The sequence below is a fragment of the Cariama cristata genome, unplaced genomic scaffold (assembly GCF_000690535.1).
Source record: "Cariama cristata isolate BGI_N322 unplaced genomic scaffold, ASM69053v1 scaffold7690, whole genome shotgun sequence".
Taxonomy (NCBI): domain Eukaryota; kingdom Metazoa; phylum Chordata; class Aves; order Cariamiformes; family Cariamidae; genus Cariama; species Cariama cristata.
In genome coordinates this window covers 6,524-18,458 of record NW_009593998.1, presented here as the reverse complement: position 1 = coordinate 18,458, position 11,935 = coordinate 6,524, and the positions used below count along the sequence as shown (strand labels likewise).

Below are 11,935 nucleotides of genomic sequence, written 5' to 3'. Positions count from 1 at the left end.
AGTGACTTGCCCAAGGCTATATAGGGAGTTAAAACTCATGATGTAGTGGCCCAATTCTGGTCTCCCTCATAGTGGTATAACACTGATGAACTCCCACAGAGCTATACTGGTGTAAGCAAAACAATCCAACCCAAGTTTCTCTGGCTCCCAATCCTCTGCTCCGATGAACTGACCGTACCTACTCCATCTAAACCAGCATTTGCCTTCTGAAACACTACAGAAAGCCCAGAGCGCAGCAGGAGCGAGTCTGCAATCTTAAGGCAACATGTACGTTAACAGCTCCACAGCTCTGCAGCAAGCTGGACTACACACAGACGTGTTTCTGCCACACCACAAGTCTTAAGACAACTTAAGTGGTCTCCAGCTCTGCACGTATCAGCTTTGAGGCCAATTCTCTTCTCCCTCAAGTGAGAATAAATCCAGAGCAAAACAATGGGGCTGCACCAGCATAGAACTAATATGAGATCTGAACCAGACCTTTTACCTGCTGCTTTGTAGGCAAATGCCCCTACTAATATCTTTTCATTCTGGACAGCTTCGGCATGGTTCATTTCACTCTCTCTCTCTCTCTCCGAGTTTGTATCTCTGCATATAAACAAACTTTCAACTTTTCCAGCTCATCAGCACCAGCATTTAAACAGCACCATACATCTTTCTAAGACCCATCAATATTTCCAGAAAAGTGTCAATGCATGCAAATACCACATACAAAAACATCAAGAATGCTGGGAGATGATACCAAGGATAGAGGTGATCACAAGACAGCACACATTTAGTTTTTATTAAAAATACCAAACAACTCACTCTTACTGTAACTATGCCACTTAGATGATCATCCTAACCTGCAGAAGTACAGGTACTTTTCCTCCAACTATTTACCTACCTACCTAGAAAGAAAGAGAAATAGCAAGCACACACATTTATGCTTCCTCAAACTTGGCAGGCATGATTCATGTGAACGGGAAAGGAGGGTTTGGGAGGTGGGTGAGATTGTACACTGGGTTTAGGGCACTGGACTATGAAAGAAGTAGAAAATATCACATGCATCATTACCATCAGTAATCAATCTGATTAAAATAAACCCCCAAATTAGATGGATTCATGTATGACATCCACTGAAAATCTCAAACCCTAAGCACACTGAAGCTGGCAAACATCTTGTGCCACTTCACTTATGTCCAGTCACAGCATCAGCAAATAAGATCAAACAAACCTTGAAAAGAAAGCAAAAGGAAGAATAAACCAGCCTGGAGAGAACAATCTTCCACAAACCACTTCCCTGCATTATTTTCAAATACATTTTACTCTTAAGCAGTTTCACAAAGGAGTGGGGGAGAAAGAGACCCACTACTATTTTCTTTTTTTTACTGGCTCAGCACCCACACCAGCTCAGAGAGAGGGAGAGAAAAATAATTCTTCAAACATGATCCTTGGTACTTGATTAAAACGTTGCTAGCCAGCCGACGAAACCCTGAATTGCCAGAGGGTTCGAAGTGGAGTGGATACACGGTGCTGCTCACGGTCGTCTTCATTTGCTATGATATCTGCTCCGTGGGCCTCATCTGTATATCTCCAATCTAGAAGAGACCAACATAGGATTTTACTGGAGCCCTGAAGTCCATTTTATGTCCTGCACTGGGCACTTTCATGCTGCATCATTACAGTGACAAGCTGCACATGAAGAAAGTTCCTGTGACTAGAAAGGAGCCTGCTTAACTGAGATATTAGAAAGAAATAAAGGTGAATGTGACTGCTCTGCCTTTAGCGGAAGGAATAAAAGCACAAATACGTGCAGAAAAGGTGCAAGATGACACCGATTACAAACTCTCATGGTTCAAGTCTTTAGTTTGGTCCTGCTCACAGAGGGACAAGAAGAAGCACTGCTTGATCAGCCACGGGAAGGACTTTTTAATCTTCTTAAGACAAGGCGGCGGGCTATCACCGCTGACCCAGTGTCAAGACAGCCATGTCTTGCACCAAAGGAGTAGAGTTCACATGAGGGGCTGCTAAACCTCTCATGATCAAAGTTTGCTTTTGCAACAGGAACTTTTATGTTGCAGGTACTAAACTTTGACACTGCTCCTGCCTCCTCCTGGCTCCAGCTCAAAGCTGGTAGCTTATTTCTTGTTTCACAGGAGGGAAGCCCCTCTGGCAGCACAAGCATCTCACACCACCCTTGGGGAGGTGCACAGCACTTGGCAGGATCAGGCCCAACACGTCATTTGGCAACTGGCAGAACCTGACTCAGCTGCAAGACTGTCAGCAAATCTCAGATGGCACCATACAAAAAAAGGGCAAAACAAGCCCGTATCCCTCCTGCTCCCCCTGCCTCACAAAGTCCTCCTTTGGGGTCAGAGCAGCCTTTGCTGGATCCACTGCAACGCTGATTAGCAGCTGTCAGGGCAGCAGTTACCCTCTCCTCCTCCAGCCACCCACCGCAGAGCCCTCCAACCCAACCACAGCCTACCTGTACATGAGGTGGGGCGCTGAGGACATATATGACAGCGTTAGCCATGTCTTCAGCTTTGAGACACTGAAAAGACAGAAAAGAGATTCTTAGTCAAAGGGAACCTCAGAAAGTAAACCACAAGATTACTCCTTTCCTAACCATCAATAATGAGTTTCGACAGCATCACTGGGGCATGTCAAAAAGATGCAAACAAGCGGGGAAAAAAAAAAATCCATTAAAAATTTAACAAAAGGATGTGTTTGGTGCTGATAATTCTCCATTTGCTGTGAATAATCTTACTACTGGCACAGTAATTCTGCCAGGTCAGGCATTGCCATCCTTATCAAAAATTCCCAGAGAAGCACAAGAAATCCTGTGCTAGCCACCTGCAAGACAACATGCTCTCACACTTCGTGTGCAGGCCTGTTTGCTTATTGTATCTTCTCTTCAAAAAAGAAGTCGTAGCCTGCAAAATGTCAAAGCTGACTGATATTTATTTACAGGAACATCAAAACAAAAGGAAAAATACAGGGAGTCAGAAACTGAACCCGAACAAAAATCTACGTAGTGTGTAAATATTAGTGCAAAATCTGAGGTCTGAGTGTTGAGACTTTGGGGATGCTGGTAACATCCTGGGAAGCACTGGGCACTGCAGAACTAGTTCCTTGTGCTATTAGCCAGGAGAGAGACAGGTAAACTATAATCACAGCCACTTCCCTCTGTTTCCATTCCTCCATGTCCTACCCGAATGCTCTCATAGGTTGCAGCAGCTCTCTCGGGGTCATTATCATGAAGTTTAAAAGCAAATCCTGTTTCCACCAGTCCTGGAGATATACACTGGAAAAAAGCAGAGCACATCCTAATAGGATTTGTAATTCCCCTTCAGTAAAAGAAGTTAAAAAAAAAAAAAAAAAAGAGAGAAAACTTTTTAGCACTGAAAATGCCAAAACAAACCAGCCCCCTTTCTATTGTTCTCCTTCCTCACCCTTTTTCTAGGGGAATAGTTTAAGTGAGCAGGCTTTGCCTTAATGATTTGTTGTGGCAAGTACCTCTGGGGAACCACTGATGGGTACTTCCCCCTTCAGGCCCCAAAGGGACAGAGAAGCAGAGAAAATGATGGCAAAGCTTGCAACGCAAATTAACTTCTGGACACATCACTCCTGAGATGCAAGCTCTGAATGAGAGCAGACAGCCCAGCTGACTGCCTCCCTCCGCTCTCGTGAGCCCCCCTTGCTCCCCGACAAACAACTGCCCACTTTGTGCACCCAAAAAGTTTATTCCCTGATACAGCTCATTGCTGCCATGCCTTCTGTGCCTCCGTCTCTCTCTGCCTCGGAAAGAGAAGGGGCCAGGGACAGTTGGCCACAGGACTTGAACATTCCCAGTGGGCTGATCACCATTTCTGCATTTCCTTGCCTGTTATCCAAAGGGAAAACCTCTGCTCCATAAAGCCTGCCAGCTCTCTACCACCCACAAAAGCAGGAGAGAGGAAGAGAGCCCTCAGTACTCACTGTAGCTCGTATATGGGTCTTTGCTTCTCTGAGTTCTTGCCTCAGCCCCTCCGTGAGGGCTGTAACTGCGTACTTGGTGGCACTGTAAAAATGCACCACCGACTGTGGCACAACGCTGTGGCCGTTCATGCTGAGGAGAGAGCAGAAAGGAAAGTGCTGAGAGGTGGGAGGCAGGCAGAGTCCCAAGAAGGAACCAACAGGATATTCAAACCACCATAATGAACACAGAAAGAGACACTGACATGGTGGCTACGTGAGGAATTCCCCTCTCCTGCAGGAAACGCACACCACCAGAGGCTCCTCTCAACACGGCCGTTTTCTGGAGCTGGTCAAGAAGTTTCAGTCTTCAACCTTGCACCATCACAAGCAGTTGGCATTATCCTTTTCTCCCTGGTTCAGCCTTTCTTGCATTTAGACCAGCAGAGGTTAAAAAAAGTGGTTTGGAAAAAATCAACCATTGCAATCCTTGTAAAACTCCTCCTTGGGCACTATCAGCCCACTCCAGTTAAAGCTCCACTGCTTAAATCCTCTCTACAAGGCAGGGGGGAGGAAGCCGGCACGGCTGACCCCACCTTCCCCCCTTGCGTACCTGTTAATGTTAATAATATGCCCATCATCGATGTTTCTCTCTTTCATGGACTGGTAGGCCTCTCGGGTGCAGATGCTTACAGCCATCACGTTGACCTGAGGGATGAGAAAAGAAGAAGAAACTCAGACCAGTAGCCCTGCCTGGCACCCTTTGACTTGCCCCCCGCACGCCCGAAGCGGCGGATGGAGGTTCCAGTCCCAGACCCACGGCAATTCCCACGAACGCCAACAGAGGGAAATGCACATTCGCACACCGCACGCCTGCCGCACACCCCGCGTCACGCTGCGACCAAGCTCGGGGCTGCCGTCCCAAGGGGTTCGGGCAGGGCAGGCACAGATACCCAGTTTTGCGAGACAGTCTTGGCCTCTGCCAGAAACAAATGGACCTAATTGTTTTAGGGGCAGGCGTGAGGGTAGAGTGCAACGTAAGGGAGAGCAAACCCACCTCCCCACAGTCAGCACTCTGTCCAGGAGACAGAGTTGTTGATTTTGTACAGCACTGAGCACAGTGGTGTTTGGGCAGCTGATAGGACACTAACAGCAGGTAATTAGGTCAGCTAGTTAACGAGGAAATCCCCAGATAGCGCCTGTCAGAGTGCCAGGCACTCAGAGGCACTGCAAACCACATGGCCAGCAAAGAGCTTCCTGCGCGCAAATGAAGCCAAAGATCACATCGTGCCACGGGGAAGGCCAGAGCGGGCAAGTAACCCTGCAGATATGAAAGCCACTGATCTGTTATACTGCCTGCTGGCGTCTTCCTCAGCCCTAACTGGATAAGCCAAGGAATACAGGACATGGCAATTTATCCAGCCCTTTAGAACAGGATCCAGAGCTTTCCAGGCTCTTGCTCTTTGGACCAGCACTTCCCAGCACACAGTGGCTTGGTTAAACTCAGCCATATCACCTCTGCAATGTGCCACCGTTAACGTGCAGAAGTCTTGAGCATTTGCTGACTATAAAACACAGAGGCAAAGTTTCCAGGAAGATGGAGATATGGAAATTCTCCCAGCTGGCATACAAAGCACCCACGACTGATGAGCAAGCTGTTTCAGCAGCAGTGCTAATTGCTCAAGTTCATAGTCATTTAGATTTGGAAGAGTGGCTGAAAGGTAGAAAGTGTTTGCTGAAGCCCTCTAGAAAGGATGTAATCATTTCAAGGCAGGACACACTGGCAGGTCCTACCTAATGGCATGTCACTTTGTTAACTAAATGAGCAGGCCAGACAGGTCTAAAAACACTGCTGTGAACTAAATACTCCAGGAAGAACTAAATTTCGGATGAATCAGAAGTCAGGTGCAACTATAAATGGGAGGAGCAGCAGGAACAAGGCCATGTGGACAGCGAGCGAAGGATACGTGAGAGGGCTGACTATCGTCACTGCGAAACTTATAAACAAGAAGGGGGCAAGCTAACTCAGGCTTGCTAGCACAAAAGGACATGCAAGAGAGGAACATTAGTTTGGAGACCGGAAAGTAAGAGGCAGAAAGGGCTGGATTTGAGAGCCGCAATTACTGAGTAGCACACAAAAGATGAGTCGGGTCAGCTGAAGGATGTTCCGGTCACTGCTTTTGTCTCAGTCGTTATTTCCTATTCATTACTAGAGGCCACGCTTGTGAGTTTTTGTCTTGGTGATAGATAAATAGCATGTTTGTCTGATCTTGGAGTACCCAAGCAATACAACAAGTAGAGTCATCATCCTCATCCAAGTGCACTTTGGTTGAGCACACAGTCACTGCCGGATATCTCAGTCATCATACCTGGAACTACAGAGATAAAATTCCCTGGCACCAGGTTGAAGATTTACCTTAGCTGTGCAAGGAAGAAAGTTAGCAGACATGTGAGCAGAATTGGCACCTCAGTACTGGAGCAAAGCCCAGAGCAGGCAGGGCATCTGAAGGCTTTTGGGTTTCACAGTAAGGTGGTCAAGGAAAGTGGGAGTAACCTGCTCCAGTCTGATACACTAACCAAGTAAGGAGCCAGTCCTTTCAGATACGGATCCTGGCAACTACTAGTATAAAAAGCCTTCATGAGAAGCTACATCCCTGCTTTCCTCTCTGCCCCAAGATGCCCTGAACGCACCAGGCACCGTGTCTTTGGTGCAGTTGCTCCCTGATCCCACTCCCGCTCCGCAGCCCACTAGAGGGTAACATCAGCCCAAAGCCTGAGACCCGGCTCCAAGGCTGTGACTCACGCTGAGCAATGCTTCCTTGCGTGGGTAGAGTTACAACAGTTTGACAACTACTGGCAAAGCAAGATACTAATCAACAGCCACATGGGAAAGTCCAGAGCCTGTATAAGACATCCTGGTACAACAAAACAACTGGCTGGAAGGCAGTTGAGCTGGGATTGCCTCGCTGCCTTTTCTCAATAGCACCCACAGGATTTTTGGGTGAAATCCCATTTCAAAACATGAAACAGGCACTCAGGAACCTAAAACCATGCCTGGAAAATGAGCAAGGCTTAGGGCTGCATCATTTTGAGAAACACCATTGTTACAAATATCCACGCAAGACACTTTACAGCCTTGTTCCTATTTTAAGAACAAAAGGTTCAAAGGTCCCTTAGCAAAGATGCCCAACACATCTGCGCTCTGCCTTTGCGGAGCACACTGCACAAGGCAGAAGGTCTGTGACTGCCGCCTGTGTGTGCTAATGCAATAGAAACCACGAAGGCACATTTATCTAGTAATTAATGAGTTCCAGTTGCCAGGTTGGGCGAACATAAAAGATCCTGTTCCCGGAAGCACTGAGCATTTCACTTCCCAGAATCAGCCTTTTCTAAGGCATCTAAATGAGTATCCCAGCTCCTAAGCACATATGAAAACGTACGTTACAGAAAACATATCTCTGCACAGATGGTATATAAAACCAGGAAGAACAGAGCTTTGCTGGTCAATGAGTAATGCCAAGAAGAATCAAACCCATTTAGTCTAGAGGAGCGAGAGGATGTGTGCTGCAGTCCTTTGTGCCCTGAACAGTGCAAATGGAAAGTTCAGCTTGAATTCCTGGCCGAAAAGGTCAGTAGGTAAAATGTGAAGGAGCTGTTCAGATCCCAGAGCCTGGAGTCAGTGTGTGCACAGCACCCAGCCCCAGCTACTCCCGCACGGATCAGGCACGGCTGGAGGACTTTGCTCCAGGCTCATGTCAAGCACAACCTCACAAACAAGGAGAGAGAAAAGGGGGGAAGCTGTGAACCAAAAGATGATGGGTCAGAACCTGCCCACAACAGCACGCTCCCTCCTGCACGCATGCCGAATTTGCTGGCTGGCAATGCTGGCGCTCTGTGCTGCTGTAAATCAAGAGAGACACGATTCCTAACATGAGACTCCTGCAGCCCAGGGAGAAGGAGCTCCCCCCTTGGGAATAAATACCAGACAATAAGGAACTGGAACATTAAAAAAAGAGGAGGAAAAAATAAATGGTAACATGGTCTCAACTGTTGGATGTATAGCAAGAAATTTTATGGAACAGGTATACTGATAGGGGAGCCTGGAAGGAGACAGAGCCTCAAAGCTCATAAAAAATGCATGCAAACAAAAATCAATTTACCAAAAAGAAAAAAATGCCTTTAATTTAAGGCCCTAATGCCTCCTAAATCAATAGATCAATGGCTGTTTAGAAACTTTTCCTATCTTGCAGCCCAGAAGTACCCTGAAACCCTCCAACATCGTCTCAAACCATGCTGCTCTCTAACACCTTTCTCCAAGGGACCTTTGGAAGAAGCCACCCTGCTCCCGCTCAGCTCTGCAAAGCCCAGTGGCCCATGAAAGGTGCTGGCAACCTTCTCCCGTCCTGACCCTCCGAGAGCTTCAGAGCGTGTAGGAGAAATGGGCCTGGCAAGTGTTTCCCTGGGGCTGGCATGCCACAGCGGGGAGAGCTGTCACTGCAGAACCCTCCCCAAACCCCGCTGCCATGCCGGCACCTGCACAGCCACGGCACACTTGGAGAGCGAGATTTCCAAGCAGGGAGGCTGCAGCCACAAAACGGGGGCACACAGCAAAAGGAAAAACCCTGAGCTATTTTTACCGCTTACCAGCAGGCTAAAAAGCAAAGCCCAGGCTTGTCAGGCTGCCTAGGCTGAGGTGCATGAGGTGTTTGGCTCTGGAGTGTCCCAGGGCTTCACCTTTGCATTAAAGGTGCGAGCGTTATTCAATTACACACAAGTCAAGAGCAAACCCACCAGCTGCTGGGAAGTTGGCGAGAGGAAAAAAAATCTGCCAGTATAGGAAACAAGCTTGGGTGTGCCTCAGTCTGTTCCCAGTGCTACAACAGCATTTTTGCAAGCACTGAGAGCAGGTATAGCCGTACAGATCACCTCTGGGAATACAACATGCTCCCAGCCTGGTTTCCTAACGCTGACCTTGTGGAACTACCCTGCCTCTCCTCTTACCCCATCTGTCACCCCAAAGCATCTCCAAAGGGTGCACACAGTGGCACCTGCAAGGAGGGGGACCCCACAGGCTCCCAAACTTTAAGCCACTGTAAATACCAACACTGGAGTGTCTCATACAGGACAATCCCCATTCCAAAAATCTTTCTCCCTAGAAGTGGGGGAAGGCGAGATACAGGGAGCACTCCCACCTGAGCAGCCAGGGAAGGGAGCACGGAGAGTGGACGGGCCTTCAGCTGGCAAAAGCCAGGCGTCTCCCCAGCCTGCCCACCTTACAAGGAACAAAAGGTCAGAAGAACAAAGGCAAATGGGTGCGAGGGACACGCAGCATCTGCGGAGGCATCCATACAAGATGGGATCACAGCGACCAGGACAAGGAGTTTACAAGGCACAGGCGACCCACGGCGCCAGGCTTGCAGCGAGACAGCACTGGGAAGTGTCCTGCTTTACACCAGCTCAGCCTCAGCTACACTTAATTTTGTTTTAAGACTCCATGGCAACCAGGGATGGGGAGATGCGGTTGTGCAGTGACCCAGGCTGGGCAACCCATAAAAGCCTAGGAGGGCAGACAAAGCTGAGCTGAGCTTGCTTTGGCTGCAGTCACAGCAGCCAGCAGACCAGCCAAAATCCTAACAAGAACTTAATTAGCCAGGATACGGCAGCTCTTGCCCTGACAGCAGGAGTTTGAGGCCTCGATGTGCCTTTCTGTTTTGCTTTACACAGCCCTCGAAACTACTGCTGGATGAAGAGTCACCGGCTGCCGCAGGAGCCGACAGATCCCAGCTGACTCCGCTGTCAGACATAGTGGCCTACAGCTTCGAGCAGCTTTTCAAATAGACATGTCTTTTCCTTCACTAGGACAAGCTCCCACAGCTGCTGGAGGTGCTACAAGGCTTACTCAAAGCCATGAGTTCGACTTCTGTTCCTATGAGCATAATGCTTTCATGCACAAAAGCAGGTAGTACAGGAGGGGAAAATCACCTTTGTGAAAAGCTCCTGTTTCAGCATCTGACCAGCCAGAGCTGCAGGAAGGCCAGTACAAAAGGGCCATTGCAAGGGCACGCAAACTGGCCCGGGGTCCCACAGCTGTGGCTGCCACTGCTATGTGCAGAAAAGGGCCATCACATAATGACAAAAGATGGTGATGTCCCAAAAAGATGCACAGCAGCAACTCAGGACCGCAAGACCCAGGGAGAAGCACTGCTAGTAAATCGCATGGACCATTTGCACAAACTCCCAATTCCTCGTTCACATCCAGCTCTAACCAAATTATAGGCAGAAAATTAAGCTATAAAGACAAAAAGCATTACAGCTTTTTAAGCCAAAAAGAATTTGCCCATTTTACAACCCACTGCTACAGCTAAAAGGATTAGCTACAAAAGCCAGTGCTTGGCATTCAATTTCATATTTTATTGAAGAAAAAAATGTGAGGCTCATCACCCTTTAGAAAGCCATAGAGCTAAAGGGGAAAATGCTACTGAAGGTACTGGGTGTTTTCATACTCCAAGGTGAAGGCGTGTGGCTCAGCAGTGCACGATGTCTTTCCACTTCCCGATCAGCAAACTCAGGCCATGTCAGAGCCAGATGGGAAGCAGGCTGTCAGCACCGCACAGGTGAAATAAGTAGATGGGGACAATAGTGCTGGCGGCCAGAAGAAATAAAAACCTAGCAGATTTCCCGCTCTACTAGTGGCACTACTCACATCTATCATTGTCCGCCAGCCCTCTGTTTTCCCGGAGAGCAGGGGCTCTGGGCGAGCCAGCCCCGCGTTGTTGATGCAGACATCAACTCCTTGATGAAGAGTCTTGATGGCAGAGAACATCGACAGGATCTCCTCTTCGTTGGAGAGATCACACTTGTACGGGATGAGGGTCCCCGGATAGCCGGCACTCTGGCATTCAGCTGCCAATTTCTAGGGAAAAGAAAGGAATGAAGAAAACAGCCATCAGCCTCCTCTCCTCACAGAGCAGCTTATCCAGCCATTTGCTTAAAAACACACTCCAGGCCTAACAAAACACAGCAGGCTTCCTGGTGAGCCTGTCTTAAAAGCAGGCACTAGGGAAGAATCATTGTAAATGCTAATTAAGAAAAAAGAAATATCAATATACATGAGAGTCTGAGCACTTCAGCCTTTAAGTTATTAAACTTGAGGACAGACTGTGCTCGTCCATCACCCCAGGCAATACAGGTCGAGGTAAGCAGGTGCTGGCAAAATACAAATAAATACTGCTGTGGCAGCAGGCTGCAAGTCTGCCACGCTGCTGCACGGATAAAGGACGTGGCAATCGCATGCCTGACAATCCCTCGTTAGCCATTACCAACAATTATTCCAAGCATCCAGGTCTCTTATCAGACTAGATGATATAAAGCAAATGAAAGGCCAAGAGCTGCTGCTGCTGGCCACCTGTGTTAATGAGGTGGCAGCCACCGCACCAAATCCTCGGGAGGATGCCCTTTACCCCCTGATGCTAATGAGAAGCAGCATCTCATCTCTGATGTGTCATATTAGCGACAGTGACAGCTTCCAGCGCGAGGTGAGAGCCACGTGATGTCTGGTTTCTGCGGAGAGATGGACTCTGGCTACAAACATCCACCAAATCACTCGAACGCCATCGCCCACAGCAGTTTCACCGACCTGACATTTCAGCGGGTGCAATAAAGCTCTCCTCCTGCCAGAGGCGGCTTTCCCGCTCCTCCTGGCTCGTCCCTGCATACCAAGGACTGCAATTCACAGCCGTTTATAGAAGGAGGAGCGAGGCCCAGCACAGGAGTCGCCTGGCTGGAAGCAGAGGACACGGGATGGCGATTGCTCATGAAGGCGGCTGCCGAAGAGCCGGGCCCCAGCCGAGCTCCTGCCCTGGAGCTCACCCGGCCTTGGCCAGAAACAAGGGGACAGGGAAGCCCGGACACCAGCCGCAGCACTCCGAACACCACTGGGAAGCTCACACCAGAGGGATGCTGACTTTTTTTGCTTGCTATGAGGTACAGCATCACCTCC

The 11,935-nt window shown here is 48.7% G+C and overlaps 1 protein-coding gene across 1 annotated transcript; it reads right to left on the bottom strand.

The window, feature by feature from the left end:
• Positions 1-247: 247 nt before the first annotated feature.
• Positions 248-10,847, bottom strand: DHRS11 (dehydrogenase/reductase (SDR family) member 11). Its single transcript, XM_009696259.1, has 6 exons — positions 10,640-10,847; positions 4,550-4,644; positions 3,961-4,090; positions 3,194-3,286; positions 2,468-2,533; positions 248-1,577 (listed from the first exon to the last, which is right to left on the bottom strand). The coding sequence occupies exons 1-6, from the start codon at positions 10,757-10,759 to the stop codon at positions 1,536-1,538; spliced, it is 546 nt and encodes a 181-aa protein (XP_009694561.1). The 5' UTR covers positions 10,760-10,847; the 3' UTR covers positions 248-1,535.
• Positions 10,848-11,935: the final 1,088 nt, after the last annotated feature.